Consider the following 18,849-nt stretch of genomic DNA (forward strand, 5'->3'; position numbering starts at 1 on the left):
TAACAAAACTGATTTTTTTCGCGCCAATTTAAAATTTTTATCTTAAAATCTTTAACCTGGTAGGTTTCTTTTGTAGATAAATGTTTTCTTATTTAAATGTTTTGTTTAACTCCTTTGAATATCCTTTCTTTTTATTTGGCCCAAGGTGTTTTCTTGAAGCTGATATATCTCTCCACCCATATATATNGTTTTTACTCTGCAAAACGATTAATTTTACACATGGTAACATTATTTTTCCCTGGAAAATCTACCGTAGATTATTTTTATGTAGTTGAAAGATTTAGAACATTTTCTTCTGTAAACGTTTTGAAACACTTTTGAAGAGTTCCAGAGTTATTGAAGTTTTTTACGTTGGATGAAACGGTCGAAATGTTGGTCATATGAGGTCAGGGGAGAAAAAGGAGTAAAATGGCAGAGCTTCGTGCCCCAGCAGGCATAATTTTGCCACAGCCATTGGACACGTGCGGTCGAATCTTGTCGCATAATCTCCCCTTTACGATTCCCACCGCGTCTTTCAATTTAAAAACGGAGATTTTTTTCCAATTGTGTTCAGTCCACGGGCGTCAAAACGAGAGACACCACGGTCGGTTTGTAGTCGTCAAAAAAGAGCGTAGGACTCACATCATAACGACTCTTATTTGGCAATCGTTCAAATCATTTGACTTATTTTTGAATCCTAATGTACACGGTCAAAGTTTTCCCGGGCGAGTGGATTCAGTCCTAACCGGGCCCATTCACCATTTCCATCCACTCCAGTGAGATTGTAAACTCCTAGGTGTTCCTCTTGTAAAAATTGGGAACCTAAATTTTGCTCCTGTACCTGTTACCGGCCAACTAAACTCTTATAAAATTAATGGTTCGAATGTATTTTTCTGTTTCAGACAATAGCGTATCCTCTGGACGGGAGGAAGCGACTGGCCCTTCCAACTGCCCCGGTAATCTTAATGTGTTTCTTTTTAATCAGCCTCAAGCCAACTTCTAATGCACTCAAATAGAAATGATTTGTTATGATAACACGACTTTTCCCTATCGTCGTTTCTTTCTCTCCCCTCGATAACCCTTCTCAGATAAACTTAAGGTTATTATTAAGATTTATTGGAAATAATTAATGCGCTCTTTAGCATGTTTCTTCTAATTATTAGTAGCTGCTTTGTTTATTACAACGATATCCAGTCCTTGTGAACAACAGACACGGTTTTTCTTTTGATAGATTATTTAAAAGTCTAGATTTTCCTTAATAAGAAATGAAAAACTTCTACTTTTAGAATTAAACGCATTAAAAAATAAACAAATATAATTGTCATGCTTTAATATTAAACAATTTTAAAAATTCCTGGATGGAGATTTTCCATATTACCCTTTAACAAATCAGTGCTACCAATACACGGACAGAAATACTGCAAGAGTAACACTGTGTTCGCTTTAAAATCATCTCGCTAACCTCAAATAAAATTGGTAAAGTTGCTTTTCTCTGAGAAAGCTTCGGCAGAAAGGGTTAAAGTATAACTATCAATGCGAAATTCATTGGTGGTGAAGAACTTGGTGGTAATTGAAGAATTGAAGATGGAGATTGTAAATTGGCGTTAAACAAATCAGTGTTACCAATACACGCAAAGAAATACTGCAAGGGCAATACTGTATTCGCTGTAAAATGATTTCACTAACCTTAAACAAAATTGGGTTATTATCGATTTTGGTCTGCCTATCCTCCTCGGTGGGTTCGTTGGTCAGACGTGTTTCATCATCACCAGTGTTTGCACTGGGTTTTAACCTTGCCCAACGTTGCACCAATTTTGTTAAAGGTTAGCGAGAAATCCCTTGAGTTTGGAAGGGAGCAGTGTTTCTCCCGCGTATTGGCTTTTCAATCTCCAACATGGCCCTTCACCACTATTACATCCCATATTGATTGTTATATTTTAACCCTTTTTGCCCAAAGTTGTCTCAGTGTTGGGTTTAAGAAAGGCATGTTGAAAATTGAACACTCAAAAACGGAGATTTTAGATTGGCGCCGAACAAATCAGTGTTGCCAATACAGAAACACTACATCCCTCCAAAATTAACGTTATTTACCACTAACCTTGAATAAAATAAGGTAAAATTGGTCTTGCTCTGAACCTACATTTGGCCAGAAAGGGTTAACTTATAAACTGAGTTTGGTAAATTTTCTCCTACAATTTCAAACACATACCTTCACAAAATTCATTATAAAAAAATATCACGTGGATAATATTAATTTTTGCACGGCCCCTGAACACGATCAGAAAATTAGCCGATAACTATACTGGGTAGGGACCATTTATGAAAATTAATTCTTTAAAAAAATTGCAAAATCTGTATCTGACTAATAAGAAATTATGAAAATTTTATTGAAGCATTAGCCTAGATTTTGCAGCTTGCCCAATAATATAGTAGGAAAGCGTCTACCGTATTATTATAACCTTTCAAAGAAAACAACAGCAGGTGTCACAATAAGAATATTTTAATTTATAAACGACTGTATCTATTTCTAGCCCGGTTGTTCTCTTATGCCCCATATTGAAGAGCGATGACAAAGCGAAAAAGTTGGCTCGGGTAAGAAAGAGGCCTGGCACTTGTAAATGCTAAATAAGTTGGAAAAATGGTCGAATAAGAAAAGTAAAAAAAGGAAAAGGTTTTCTTCTTCATTTCCAACACAGCAGACGAATTTTGGCTTAAACTCTTCCAGCTCTTATAAATTATTGTTGAATCAAAACTAAAGGGAAAAGTTGTCTCTAAAGATCTGAACATGAATGTGTAGTTGGGCCGCCCATGGGAGACGAGTAATCTCTAACAAGGGGAGGATGGGGGTTCACAGATTTCAATGAAACATTTTTAGTGATACCACGTTTATATTGTGACATCTACGTCGTGATGAAACTGCAATTTGTTCCCTTCGGAATGGTTTGGTCCGTCAGACGCGTTCCAATTTTAGTGTTAATTATGTTGGGTCGTAATGAAACAGAAAAAAGCATGACCCTAACTATCCCTAACCAGTCTATATAAACCTTCTGGCTCAAACCGGCTCAGAAAAAACTCCAAATTCAGCAAGTTTTGTAGGTTATGAAATCCCACGATTTTAAGGTGGGACCAGTGTTGCCCCTGCAGTTTTTCTGCCCGTGTATTGACAACACTGATTTGTTTGGCGCAAATCTAAAATCTCCATCTTGGAATCTTCAATCTCCATCATTGGGGTCAAGCAATATTTATTTTTTGATTTTCCCAAAAATTTCTATTCTGGGTTATTTTGGGGATACAAAGAACGAATATCATTTTTTTCTTGCTAAAAAAATAAAATTAAATTGAAAAAAAAAATTAACTTAACCAAATACAGATTTACTGGCCGAGTAACTTAGCTATGGTTAAAATGTATTTTTTTTAAGCAAGAAACAAAGTCGATACTACTTCGTCAACAACACGGCATGAACCCATCTGCATAAATATATTCGAGCCGGAGATTTAAAAAAATAATAAAACGTTTGAAAAGGTCTTGTTGATTTCATCCTTATTTTTATCATATATAATGATACAAAATCTAAAGCTTGTTAAAGTATAAACATTCAGCTTTCCAAAGGTTGTAATAAAATCGAATTTGTATAAAATCAAAACCAGAGTAGTTATGAATTTTTTAATTGAAAAGACAAGAAATCGTAAAGAAAAAATTATCCCCGGCGGATGCAGCCCAAAAATTGTTTGTAAGCTTTTATAACCACAGTTGAGCCAAGTCCTGAGTCACAAATTTAAGTATAATGTTCACCCATAAGTTTTTCATTTAAAAATTATGTAAATATGGCATTTATTTATTTATTGCAGCTTTTAGTTCAGGATTACTCAGAAGTTTTTATGCTATGAGAAAGATTTTCTTGTAAATATATCGCAAACCAATGTACTCATATATGGCATTAAATATTTATTTATCAATCTACTCGCTTCAAAATAACGGCTAATTCAAAGAAAAAAGTTTGCCTTATCTAATACAATCTTTGGTTCGAGCTCGCCATAAATCAGGGGCGAGGAAGCAAGCCATTTGACCCGTGCTATTCGGAGTGATTCGTTCACCGATGCCGCGCAGTCTGCCGAGTTTATCGTCCAAATCGACCTTTGATTACATAAAACCGGCGATGTGGGGAGAGAAATCAACTTTTACGCCGACGCTAATTAGACAAACATAACAATCGTTTGATTCATGGTCGGAGAAAGAAACAAATAACGTCAAAAAAAAAATGTAGCAGAACGTTTGCTTCATAGGACAGGAAGGAGTAAATGATACATTCAAAACAGGAATGGAAATCAAAGTGAAATTTTTAAATTATTTGAGAAGTATTTAAATTCGAAGCTGTCCACATCGCCTACACATTTAGATCTGCTCCTCCTTTTTTTTTATTCTCTCGAAGAAACATCTTTTTAATTGGCGCATCCATCTTTTTATCGGATTTTTTCGCAATTGAACGATAGGAAATGCCCTGAGATATGTCCAATTTCGACCTTGGGGCGGGTTAACTGAAAAATAAATACGAAATGACGCTCGGGAGGTCGCAGTCCGTGCATAATTTTTATAATTTGGACATAAAATATTTCACCAGATGATTACGATAAAAGTTTTATACGAATTTTAGTAGAACATTATCGAATTTATTAAAGGTTAGAGGGAAATCGCATTATTTTAGGACGGGTGCACTCCTGTGCCAGCAGTGTTTCTTCACGTGTATCGGCAACACTGTTTTTTTTTTTTTTTGTGGTGGCAATGAAAAATCTGTCTTATGTAATCTTCAATCATCAACATGGCTAGGGGTATCAGATATTGACGATTCCTAGTTGGAGATATTATATTCAATGTCGCCACTACACGGGCGGAAACACTGCTAGTGCAGGACTGTACCCACCCTAAAATCACGGGATTTCCCTCTAACCTTTAATAAAATAGCTAAAGTTGGTGTTCCTCTGAATCAAAATTTGGCTAGAAAGGGTTAATTTATAAACTGGATATAAATATATATATTTATATATATAAATATATATCAGGTAGACAAATACAATACATTTATCGATACGAGATACAATGGTAGCGAAGAGCATGTTGAAAATTGAAGATTCCAAAATTGAGAATAACAATTAGCGCCAAAAACATTCAGTGTTGCCAATACATGGGCTGTTGGGGACCACTATTTCCCTTTAACAAAATTGCTACAATTAGGGTTCCTTCGAATCAAAATTCGACCAGAAAGGATTAATTTATATACTGAATTTTTAAACCTTTAACAACCAGACACGTAAATTAATCGACAGGAAATTCAGAGATTGAAGGTACCGAAATTGACATTTTCAATTGATGCCGAACAAATCGGTGTTGCCAATGCTTGGGCAGAAACACTGTGAGATAACACTGCCCACTTAAATCCCAGTATTTCCCTCTAACCTTTAACAAAATTGGTGTTGTCTGAAATTTATAAACTAGATTTTAATATATATATATATATATATATATATATATATATATATATATATCTGGTATATAAATATATTAATTGATACGATCCAATGGTAGCGAAGAGCCTGTTTAAAATTGAAGATTACAAAATTGAGATTAGCAATTAGCGCCAAAAGATTCAGTGTTGCCAATACACGGCCAGTTGGGCAGGACTACCTCCGACCCAAAGAGTGGGTTTCCCCCAAAAACACTCACTTGGTTTCCCGCTAACCTTGACAAAATTGCTAAAAGTTGGTGTTGCTCCGAGAAGATTTTTGACAATAAACCTTTTTCTTTTTCTCCACGATCCAGAAGACCCAAACACTGGCGAAATGCCTAAAATCTGACAGGTCTTTTTCCTTGACATTCTAGTGGCTGCTTTGTGGTTTGGTTATTTTCTCCTGAACAAAATCTCCAATTTTTAACCTAAACAATTTGCGCGTCGTTTCTCAATTATTCGTAGACTTGTTTATTTATAGAAACGTATTTTTTTGTTAATTTTAAGACTTTTTGACCCAGAAGGTCGTTTCGAATCAAGTTAAGTGACTTCCCTCTCCGAGGGCGCGTGTTGTGTCGGATGCACGTGGCGTCCATGAAGGGATGTGGATCGAAAGAGGGCCCCGATTGTATAAATTTCTTGTCTGGGATGCATGAAGATAGAAGAAGATGCCGACATAAAAGGAGCGCTGAGCTGAGACAGTTTTTTGTTCCCCTTTTCGCCCCCACTCGTCACAGTTTGTGGGCGGAACCTTTGAAGAAGTCATGTAACTAATTATGTACCATGTAGAGTGAGTGGGGCCGGGAACGAATGGTCTACCAACAGATATATTACCCCTGTCATCAAATTAGCTTCTCTTATTAGTCTTCGCACTTCCGTCACCGATTTTATTCATCATTAAAACTTGTACTTTCTCCGATTTTAAAGAGCTCTTCCTTCCCGCCGTTCATTTGCACTGAAACCTCTCGCATCATTTCACACCGTGTAATGATTATAGACAAATGGAATTTAGAGATCATTTCCTGTCCTGACAGTGTGGATCGAAAATTCACTCGATTACAGATGTCATCCCTTTGCAAAATATTTCTTCTCGAAAACGTGCATTGAACGGAACAGATGATTACTAAAGTCCTGCAGAATAAGGCAGCCGAGTAAGCACCTCCCTGCTCAACTGCGACGATGTACGCCAGGTCAGCAGCGAAATATCGCGGAGAAAATCCACTTACCTTGGTGCAGTTTATACAATAAGTCAAGTTACTAGGCTTTAGAAAATGAGATGGTTTGTCAATGCGCCAACGCGTGAACAATCTTGCCCTCTACCTTTCCAGTTTTTATTACTCTTTTTGTAGAGTGGGCGTGTAAGAAAGGTATTGAAGATTGAAGATTCCAAAATGGGCGCCGAAAAAATCAATGTTGCCTTCACAAGGGAAGAAGCAATGTAAAAACAAGGCCCCCCTCCCCAACTCACTGTCTTTAAAAAATTGCTAAAGTTGTTGTTGTTTTGAGCCAACATTGCCAGAAAGGTTTAATTTATAAACTGGATTTTAAAAATTCATTGCAGTGAAATCAGTTTTGCTAATACACGGGCAAAAGCTCTCTAAAAACAACATTGCTCCACCCCCAAATTTCATCGCTAACCTTTATCAAAATAGCTAAAGCTGGTGTTGCTCCGACGATACTTTATGCAAGAAAGTGTTAAAATATAGTAAGCAATACGAAATTCAACCGTGGTGAAGAGGAGCCATTTTGGCGATTGAAGATTTCAAGATGGAGATTTTAAATTGGAGCAAAGTAATCAGTGTTGCCAGTAAAACACAGGGGCCACACTCAGATTCACTTCAAACTCACTGGTTTTCCACTAACCTTTAACATAGTTGGTAAATTTGGTGTTGTTCTGAGGTAACCTTTGATAAGAAAGGGTTAAAATATAACAATCATTATGAGATTCAAAGATGGTGAAAGGTCACGTCGGAAATTGAATATTTCAAGATGAAGATTTCCATAAATTGGCGTTAAATAAACCAGTGTTGCCAATACACAAAACAATTTATACACTGGATTTAAAAAATTTAATAGACAAATTTAACAATCGATACGAGAAGTATTTCTCTGAGACAACATTGATCAGTAAGAGTTACAAACTGGATTAATTTCGTTTATTTGACAATATATCAATTGATACGAGATGTAGTGCTAAATTCAAAGAAATCAGTGAACCCACGGGATTTCCTTACATGAAAAACTTACTAAATTTGCTGTTTCCTTGAGCAAACACTGGTCCACAAAGTGGTAATTTTTTAACCTAGTTTTTATAAAGTTTGACAAGAAATGGTTGATCTATAAACTGGATTTAAAAATACGAGATGCAGTGGTGGTGAAGAACCATTTTTAAGATCGAAAATTCCAAGATTGAGATTTTAGATTGGCGCCAAAAATAATCAGTGTTGCCGGGATCGGGAAGAAACACTGCAGAGACAACACTGTGCTCGCCCCAAACCATTAATAAAATCGCCAAAATTATTGTTTCGTTGTGGCAACTGTAGGTAGGAAAGGGTTATACCTTTTTCTGTCTATTTAAGACCAAGAAATCCAACACTGAAGATGGCTAAACGCGAATCGGGTCTGACAGGCGAGAATGGCTAGAATAAAATGATCAATAACGTCCTATCTTCTATTACATACAATTCAATAAACTTTTAAATTTAACTCTAAAAAAACACGGAAAAATATATTTTGCGAAATAAAAAATTCGTGCTCGTAATCAATCGTCGAACACAAAGTTGAAAGGTTAAGAAATGTTTTGACTCGTTGCCTTTCCAGTTTGGAACATTCGGCTTGGGAAGGAAGGCAGAGATGAAAAAGCGGCAGAGTTCTAATTAGAGAGATATAATTAGGAGGGTTGTCCCAGTCTCGTATGCAGCCAGTGACGGGGGGGACTGGGTTAATATATAACTCTCCTAGCTGCGTTAACATCTCATAAAATTGTCTCATTTATTCTCTTTATTCTAGACGACGTCGAAAACGTTTATCTCTTCAAGATTGTTTGGGACTTTGTACCGTAACACGCTACACAAACAAACATCACGGAAAGATTTGTCGCGCTTTCAGTGTCACAAGTTTTTTTATTATTACTACGCTAATGCATTGATTTCGATTAACTGATGCTTTATCGTTGGTTAACTGAACATTTTTGGCTGTATATCAGTATTGTAACCTCCACCTGGTTATCCTTACAGTGTTGCCAACACACCTACCCATTTATCCTAAATCCATGTAAAAACAAATATGAATATTTTTTTATACTATTGAAACTATATCAAACATAGGAAATTTGTGAGCTGACAGAACGAGACCTACAACCTGTCCATATTACATCGGAATTATTACCTATATGTAGTTATCCTTACAGTTTTGCCAATACATCTACCCATTTATTCTAAATCCATGAAAAAAATAAATATGAACATTTGTCTTATAATACTGAATATATCTAACTCCACTATTTTTCGTGGTCCTCTTGACCAATAGACTGTATCTAACCTTGAGAATTGGTGGGTTGATAGAAAGAAATCTACAATAGAACGAGGTCTACAACCCGTCCATTTTATATCGGAATTGTAACCTTCATCTGATTATCATGTACAGTGAAGGGCTTTGAAACTGTAATTATTCAATTGCAAGGTTAAAAGATATGATTAACTCACAGTGACAAATAAAATGAACGATGGACGAGAGCTACCCCCACATTATATTGAAATTGTAACCTCCATTCGGTTATCCTTATAGTGTTGTCAATATACCTTTTGTTCTAAATCCACAAAAAAGACTGACGGACCTACACATTATCCAAAAGTTAATAATAATGACAATGGCATTCATAAATCCCTTTCTTCGGGGCTGAAACTAATTAATTAATTTTAAGGTTAATAAATATTCATTTACGTACAATATTATAGTGTTTACCCGCGTATTTTATATCGAAATTGTAACCTCCATCAGGTTATCCATACAGAGTCGCTAATAAACCTACCCATTTATCATAGATCCATAATGATATACAGTGATAGGTAATCATTGTAAAGTTAGATAGAACATCTATTTTTGTACAATGCAGCCAATACCGTAAAATCATAAATTTGCTTAATAATATCATCAAAGCCATTCAAAAACCCCAATCATCAGGATTTAAAACTTGAAATGAATGGCCCATAAAGCCCCTTTATTAGAACTTTGAAACTTATGGTCTCAAGCATAATGAATTTACGAATGAGCAATAGGACGAGATCTAGAACCAATTCCATTTATATTGAAATTGTAACCTTCATCAGGTTATCCTATAGATTGCAACCAATACACCTACCCAATAATCCCAAATTTATTATAACACCATTAACGGCATTCAAAAACCCAGTCATCCGGTTTTTAAAACTTGAAATTATGGCCTAAAGCAACGAATTGGCGAGGCAACTTTGAAACTTGAAAATTATGGTCTCAAGCATAATAAATTTACGAATTGGCAATATAACGAGGTTTAAATCCCGTCCATTATATATCGAAATTGTACCCTCTATCTGGTTATCCTTATAGTGATGCCAGTACATGTTTAATTTATTTTACTGACGTAATTCACGGCTCATGGAGTTAGCAGGAGTAAGAAGTGGGAATTTGAAGATGTAAACGGCGAAGATTTTTTTCTCTCACTATGGAGTTTGTAGAAAGGGCTTTGAAACAATTAAGATTCCCGCAAGTGGAAAAATATAAAATTCCGTTTTTAGACTGAGACAAATTAAAGGTAGGATCTTTAGACACGAGAACCGATGGAAACTTCAACAACTTGTACACGTTCCTAGGTCAATAAAACGACAAACCGATAAGGAACACGTGGCAATTTACTGTGAAATTTCTTTCCGCCGTGGCCGAAAGAACGGGTCTCGAAATCCATTCAAAAAACACACTATGCACCTACCTCGGGTTTCGGTAGTCCAGGGTCCGAATAACCGTCTCCGTTTCGCCGCCGAAGTACTTTCTTCTCTCATTTCACTTTCACTTTCTTCATATTTCTCCATAACATTTTACACATATTATCCAACAACTTTAATTGAAGGTCGATGGGATCTCAATATTTCACCATCGTCCCTCTCACGTTCACTTTAATATATGTATACACTACCGATATAATAGAAAACGAGATATTTATTAGTATGGTTTCTCCTTTCAGTAAATAAGTCACTGAGGCTAAGACCCTGGTCAAAAAAGGGAATAACAACTTCGCACATCACTTCTCTTTGTTAGAGTGGAAATCTTCTCTTTTAGCCGCCATCTTCAGTGTTGGGCTTTTTGGGCCTTGAAGTGACAGAAAAAGGTTTAACACTTTCTTGCTCAAAAGTTGTCTCAGAACAACACCAAATTTAGGGATTTTGTTCAAAGTTAGTGAGCGAGTCCTAAAGTTTGGGCATACGCAGTGAGTGTTGTTCATACAGTGCTTCTGCCCGTGTATTGACACACCACTGATTTATTTGGCGCCAATCTAAAATCTACAACTTGGAACCTTCAATGTCCAACATGATGATGCATCACTTTATTACATCTCATATCGGCTGTTATATTTTAACAGATAAAATTGTTTATAAGCCGTTTATAAATTACCACTTTCATTTCTAATGTTCGCGCGTAAGAACTCCAAGCAGCTGAGCAATTTTATTAGGTTAAGAAATCTGGTAAGTTTAGGGTGGGCGCAGTAGTGCCCCGGCAATGTTTCTGCCCGTGTAGTGGCAACACTGATTTATTTGGCGCCAATCTAAAATCTACAACTTGGAACCTTCAAACTCCAACATGTTTCTTCACCACCGCTGCATCTCGTTTCGATTGTTATGTTTAACCCTTTCTGATTTTTTTATAAATTCAGAATTATAAATATTTAATAATTTTGAAAAACAAGAAATTTAACAATTTTGTTAAAGATTAGCGGGAAAACCCGTGAATTGTCGGGGCGTAATGTTGACTCACAGTGCTTCTGCCCGTGTATTGGCACCACTGATTTATTTGGCGCCAATCTAAAATTTCCATCTTGGAATTTTCATTTTTTCATTGCATTTATCACCACATGATTCTTCACCACTTTATTACATCTAGTACAGATTGTTATATTTTTCTACCAGATTGTTCAATTCCAGTTTATGTATGTATACTTTCTAGCCCAATTTAGCTCAGAGAAGCACCAAATTGAACATGTTTCTTTGGTTAGGAAACCCAGTTGGTTACGTCGGGCGCCACACTATAGTGTTGCCTCTGAGTGTTTCTGTCCGTGTTTTCGGCAACACTGATTATTTTGGCGTCAATCTCAAATCTCCATAGTTATTGTTGAATCCTTAATCGTTTTATTCCTAAGCCAGAGGGGTAGTTGAAACCGCATTTTATGCCTTAGAAATCACATTATTTGTCATCTTTTTAAAAAGACTCAATTCATCATTCCTATTATTGCTCATAGGTTTTTGTTGACGTCACGGAAGCATTTGACAGAGTTGGGCACTCTGGTCTCTTTTTCATACCTAATATGAAACATTACTCACTATATCGTCATGTCTGTCTTTAATCTTTATATTAAACGAAGAATTGATCAATCCCAAGCTCAAGTCTGTCGATTGGATAAGGCTGTTATTTGATTACTTTCAATAAAACCGTTGTACGCTTCTTAGTTTTTCAACATTATATTTTCATCCATTATGTTTAGTGGTCTAATTGATCAAATTACTTCTTTCGATTAATTATTCTTTTTGTTTAAGGTCTTGGTGAAAAAGCTAGTGTCATGAGCGGGATTCGAAACCACGACCTTCGGGCTCAATACGCCGCTGCTCTAACCACTTGAGCTATCGTGACTTCGATCCACTCGGACACCAATCAATTAGATCACTAAACATTTTATTAGTCGAGTGCCTTCTGGTTCAGCAAGCTATTCCGTTTCCTAGAAATACCCTCTTTACATATTCACTAAACTAAATTTGTGTTTCAGTTTTGAGGAGTTGTTCTTCTCAGCCGTATGGAGAGACGAATCAGCTGGGAGGTGTGTTCGTGAACGGCCGGCCGCTACCCAACGTCATCAGGCTGCGAATCGTCGAATTGGCCCAGCTCGGCATCAGGCCGTGCGACATTTCCAGGCAGCTCCGCGTCTCGCACGGCTGCGTATCCAAGATCCTCGCCAGATTCAACGAGACGGGCTCGATCCTGCCAGGGGCGATTGGAGGCAGCAAGCCGAGGGTGACCACCCCCAAAGTGGTCGCTTTCATCCGCCAGCTCAAGCTGAAAGATCCCGGGATATTCGCGTGGGAAATAAGAGACAGGCTTCTGGCCGAGGGCGTCTGTGATAAGTTCAACGTGCCGTCCGTCAGCTCCATCAGCCGCATACTGAGAAACAAATTGAACGGTTCCGCACAAGGGCAGAACCATTCGAACATGTACAACCCCATCTACCCTTCTTACAATTACAGTGGGGAGGGCTCTCAACCTACGGAAAAATGGCGACCTCCTCATCCGTCTCACACCGTGTCGGACTTCTTCATCCCACCGTCATTGCAGCAACAGAACCCCGTCCACAACTACAGTGCCCAGTACACCAGCACCGTTCAGTACACCACGATGACGGCCATGTACCAAGCTTGGCCGCCTCAATAATATACGAGCTCGAAAATTACGTCTAGGCGGAAAGTGACAAACTCCTAAACCTTGTCTTTATCCTAACGGATCAGTTTCACGTACGACGATGGTCCCTGTTTTCTTGCCAATAAGGCGACCCTACCCCAGGTATTCAATTCAAGCTTACCTGTAAGCTTTTAAGATCGTGTCCCATTTTCCTGCTACTGTTTGTAAGTAATCGTTATGTTAAGCTAGTCATGACCAAAATTAATATTAATTGCGACCGGAAAGAATTTATATACATTCGAGAACGTGGCCTTTCTTTAGTATTGCTATATTTTTATTATTTTCATAAATTATATTTAAACAATAATTGGACTAGTTAGTATTTCTAAGTTATGGGCAGTGGAATATAGGCTTCGAATACAACCTGACTAAATTGACTGATAGATTGAATTCGTCAAAAACTAGCAGGAAATGCGACTGGTTGTGTGTTAAAAATAAGTCGAGAAAACAACCTAAAAGAAATTGGTGTTCTCACGATTTGTATTGAATTTGTAGCCCATGAAGATAGAGATATTAAAAAAAAATTAGAAATCTTAGTTAGAAAACTTGGAGTGTCATGTTGAACATTGAAGATTCCGAAATGGAGATTTTAAACTGGCGCCAAGTAAATCAGTGTTACCAACAAACGGGCCGAAACACTGCATGGAGCAAACTGCTTCCGCGCTAAACACACGGAATTTCGTACTAACCATTAACACAATTTTAAAATTTGTGTTACTCTGACTTAAAATTAGGTCAGAAAGTGTTAATTTATCAACTGGGTTTTAAAAATTTATCTACTAGACAAATATATTAATCCACGGTGAGGATAGAGGTTATAGATTGGCGCCAAACAAATCAGTGTTACCAATAAAATCAAGAAATTACTCGCCAACCTTGAACAAAATGCTTAAAGTTTGTGTTACTCCTATCCATCATTGAACAGGGATGGTTAATATACATTAACCAACTCCATATATAAACTGGGTATTGTTTAAATATATAAAAATCGATAAAAGATGGAATGGTATGAAGAGTAATTTTGAAGTTTCAAGATCCCAAAATGGAGATTTTAGATTGACGCTAAATAAATCCGTGGTGCCAACACACGGGCAGAAAAACTGCTGGGACATCACTGCACCCGTCATAAACTCAAGGAATTTCTCGCTAACCTTAACAAAATGCTTAAAGTTGGTGTTTCTCTAACTCGTCATTAGGAAGAAGAGATTAATTTGTAAACTGGATTTGAACATTTTTACCAGCCGGGTTTATATAACAATCGATAGGAGATGCAGTGATGATGAAGAGCTATGTTCAAAATTGAAGATTCCAAGATAGAAATTTTGGATTCGCGCCAAACAAATCAGTGTTGCCAATACACGGGCAGAAACAATACAGGAGCAGCACTGCGCCCCCGATAAACTAGCGTAATCCCGTCGACAATCGTTATCAACATTGCTAAAGTTGGTGTTTTTCAAAGCCAATATTGAACCTGAAACAATTAAGAGTGCTAGGACTATCCAAAGAAAACTAGTAGCCGTGATTTTAGGTGCTGCCCAAATTTATCGCCGATCTTCTATTTACGACCTCAATTGAATTGTCCGTTAAGACAAAAGAATATTTAATTTTACACTCGTGAAAAAAGAAACTTTTTAAATTATTAAATTACATTATAAAATTTGACAAGAAAATCTAAAGCGTTTTGAAGTTTTCGCTTTTCGCCTTGACATTTATTTATCTGTGAATTGTTATTATAAGTAAAAACTTATTTTATTTCAAAACTAGTACCAATTAGACCAACATTCCATTTGATGGAAACATTATTGTTAAGGAGCTAAGAGCTGTGAACTCCTGATGAAAAGTTATTTTTGTTTGGAGTTAGAATTTATAGATTTTTATGCTTAAATTAAAGTACTTACGTTAAGGTATTAAGAAAATTTTTGTGTGTGCAATGTTTGCCAAAAAAAAGTGTATATGTAATATAATGTTGTTACATTCTTCTAGCGTTAGAAAGATTTTAATCTTAGACATTAAATCCGTTAATATTAATATGACAATCATATTAAGTTTTGGGAACCTGTATAAAAGATGATGAAGTCCAGTTGTTATCGTGTAATAGCTTGTATTTAATTGGCTAATTGATAATTTCTAACTTGAAAAAAAAAACTGTTTTATCTGTAAATTTTCATTGTTTTAAATGAATTTTAATATAAGTATGAGTTCTTGAGATTTCCCCATGCTGCCTGTGGGATGATGAATGTGAACTTTGGTCGTTACGGATCCTTTTGGTCCGCCTATCCTCCAAGAAGGAGATTTTATATTGGCATCAAAAAAATCAGTGTTGCCAATATATACTGGGCGAGACACTAGTAACAACACTTCGCCGCTTTTACATTACATGATAAGCTAAACAAAATATGCTAACCTTAAACAAAATTGATTAAATTAATGTTGCTCTGAGTCAACTTTCGAAAAGAAAGGGTTAATTTATAAACTGGATTTAAAAGATTTTATCTGCTACACAAATATAACAAACGATACGAGATGCTGTGTTGGTGAAGAGCCATCCATGGTGTTGACTGAAGATTCCAAGATGGAGATTGAATATACAAAATGGAGATTGTAGATTGGGGCAAAAAAAATCATGGTTACCAATACACGGGCAATACTGCAAGAACAACACTGCCCGCCTATCCTTAGAAGATTCCCGTTAACCTTAAACATAAATGATAAAATTGGCGTTGTTCTGAGGCAACTTTGAGCAAAAAATGATTAATTTATGAACTGGAGTTAAAAGATTATATTTGCTAGACCAATGTAACAACCAATACGAGATGCAGTGGTGAAGAGTTATGTTGGATACTGAAAATTCCTAGATGGAGATTTTAGATCGGCGCCAAAAAATCAGTGTAACAAATATTCGGGCAGAAACACTGTAGGAACAATACTGCGCCGGCCATAAATTGACAGAATTTGCTGTTAACCTTACACATAATTGCTCTGAAGCAACTTTTAGCAAGAAAAGGTCAATTATAAACCTTTGAAAATTTTGATCAGCTAGAAAAACTATAACAATTAATTCGAGAATTACCTGCTGTTGAAGAGCCATGTGGGGATTGAAGATTCCAAGTTCGAATTTTACATTCAGTGTTGCCAATAAACGGGCAGAAAAAATGTAGAGGCAACTCTGCGCCCGGACAAATCCCACTAACGTTAAACGAAATTGGTAAAGTTTGTGGTGCTCTGAGGAATCATTTGACAAGAAAGGGTTAATTTATATACCGGATTTGGAAAGTAGTCTATATTAAACAAATATATCAATTGATAAGAGATGAAAAGGCAATGTTTGAGATGAATGAAGATTCCAAGATGGCGAATTAGAATTGGCACCACATAAATCAGTGTTACCAATACAAGGGCCAAAAACACGCCCCCCTCAATACGGGATTTCGCACTAACCTTAAACAAAATTCTAAATTTGATGTCGCTCAACTTAGGGCTAGAAAGAATTAAACCGTTTTCTCTCTCGACCTATGAGACCACAACAACGAAGATGACGAAATCAAGCCATCAAGGATAGGCAGGCCAAAATGTCCTGTAACGACCTTTTTCATAACAATTTTTTTTCTCAATACTACGTGGGTTTGAAATTAGAAATTCAGTCGAATTACATAGTGAGAAACTAGTTTACAAAATGTTACTATATTTTGAAAATGGTTATATACAATATAACTTAAGCGGAAAAATAAATATTCTTTATAAAAATTTCTACTTTTATATTTATTTTTAAAAACTCGTAAAAAACAAAAAACATCAAGCATGTTGAAAATCTAATGTCTGAGAGTGAGCATAAAAATTATTAAAATCACAATTGTAAATAATATCGTTTGTACATATGTAGCCAGGAAATTAATTTCTCGCCTTTTTGACTATTGATGTTATATATTTTTAAAAGTCATTTTTTTATAACAAACATAAGACTAATGTTATTGTAGACAATTTAGCAGGAAATTTGCCCTTTTATTTTGTTGAACGGTGAAATCCGTCCGTTTGATGAGCTTTGGTTCAAACACCGATGTTTATATATATATATTGATCGATAAAATCAAAGACCAAAAAAAGGTCGTGTACGCCTGATTGATCACAATAAAAACATATTTGCTTGATTTTTGTTTCCCTGGATGTTCTTTACTCCTTGAGGTTCTTAATTTTAAGTCCGGACAAGCAGCAAGTATAGAACAGATGTTCGCACTAGGCAAGCATCACCATGATGATGTTGAAGATGATACATAATAAGTAGATATCCTGACTACTCCCGCCTTGCATTCTTCTTATCCGAAGTCAGATTGCTGTGCTATCCTTTGATCCTGATAATTGCTTTGCTAAGGTTTGCGTTGCTCTGAGGCGATTTTAGGCAAGAAAGGTTTATTTATAAACTGCATTTTCAAAAAAATTACTTCTAGATAAATATAACAATTGGTACAGGATGTAGTCATGTTTAAGGTGAAGAGTCATGCTTAAGATTGAAGATTCCAAGATGGAAATTTTTTCATTTGCGCTAAATAAATCAGTGTTGCCAATACATACTGTAGGGACAACACTGCGTTCTCAGGTTATCCAGTTAACCTTAACCAAAATTGCTGAAATGGGTGTTTCTCTGAGCAACATTGGGCTAGAAAGGTTTAATTTATAAACTGGGTTTTAAAATTTTCACTTGCAAGACACCTGCAGAAATGCTCAGAATCTAAACTCACCCTAAACTCATGGTATTTCCTAGCCTAACAGACAAAATGGAGATTTTAGTGTTGCCAATACACGAGCAGAAACATTGCGCCTGCCCTAAACTCACGGTATTTTCTAATCTTTAACAAAATTGCTAAATTTGGTGAACCTTTGACGAAACTATTATTCGGAAACCGTGAGATGCGGTCTGGTGTGACGTAGGTTTCAGAAAAACATTTTCTTTACCGTGCCAACGTTTCGATCTTTATTGAGATCATCTTCAGGGCCTGGGATTTATTTCTTCAGGGACCGATTTTTTTTGCACGTGACATTTTTTACGTTAAAAGATCTTATGAGGATTGTCAGTTTAACCTCGTTTAAGATTTTCTTTTCTATTAGCATCGAGAAGTACAAAAATATTACGAATTTATGTGCAATAAATAAAATAAACAACGTTAACCGTGTCTTATATTGACAAATTAACAAATGGTGTGTGTACACATGTAAGAATTTCCAAATTAGTGCTTCTATAATTCAACTATGTCGGGGGGGAAAAAGTTGATTTATTGGCACGTTGGTAATAAATAAACGTAAAGGTAGCAATTTGTAAGATGGTGGTGTGGAGATCAAAGGGGGCGGTTTGGAATCCGAACAACGGTGACTCTCGCCAAAAGCCATCACACTTCATTTGGAGGCCACAAATCTTTTACTTGGCTCATTCGAACATGTTAATCGAAAGGGACGCGACATCAAAAGTTACCAGATTTATATAGCATTTCGTATAATGGAATAAAAAAGAAAAAAAAGGAAAAGGAACGGAAGGGGAAAATACAAGAACGACAGGACGGTTAAAGATCTTTTAAATACGTGTAAGGTTTATTTTTATAAACAAGATGTTCGCCCGTTTTTTCCTTTCAGAGGCAGTAAATATAAAAATTGAAGATACACTACGTGTTAACAACTTCTTCAATGT

General features: G+C 36.2%; 1 protein-coding gene across 1 annotated transcript; it reads left to right on the top strand.

Annotated features, from left to right (window-relative positions):
- Window positions 1–847: 847 nt before the first annotated feature.
- On the top strand, window positions 848–17,346 carry LOC106671094 (paired box protein Pax-1). The gene is made up of 2 exons (XM_024229496.1): window positions 848–935; window positions 12,490–17,346. Exons 1-2 carry the CDS (start codon window positions 854–856, stop codon window positions 13,146–13,148), a joined length of 741 nt encoding a protein of 246 aa, XP_024085264.1. The 5' UTR covers window positions 848–853; the 3' UTR covers window positions 13,149–17,346.
- Window positions 17,347–18,849: the final 1,503 nt, after the last annotated feature.

This window comes from Cimex lectularius, unplaced genomic scaffold (genome assembly GCF_000648675.2).
Source record: "Cimex lectularius strain Harlan isolate CLEC.00 unplaced genomic scaffold, Clec_2.1 scaffold214, whole genome shotgun sequence".
NCBI lineage: Eukaryota > Metazoa > Arthropoda > Insecta > Hemiptera > Cimicidae > Cimex > Cimex lectularius.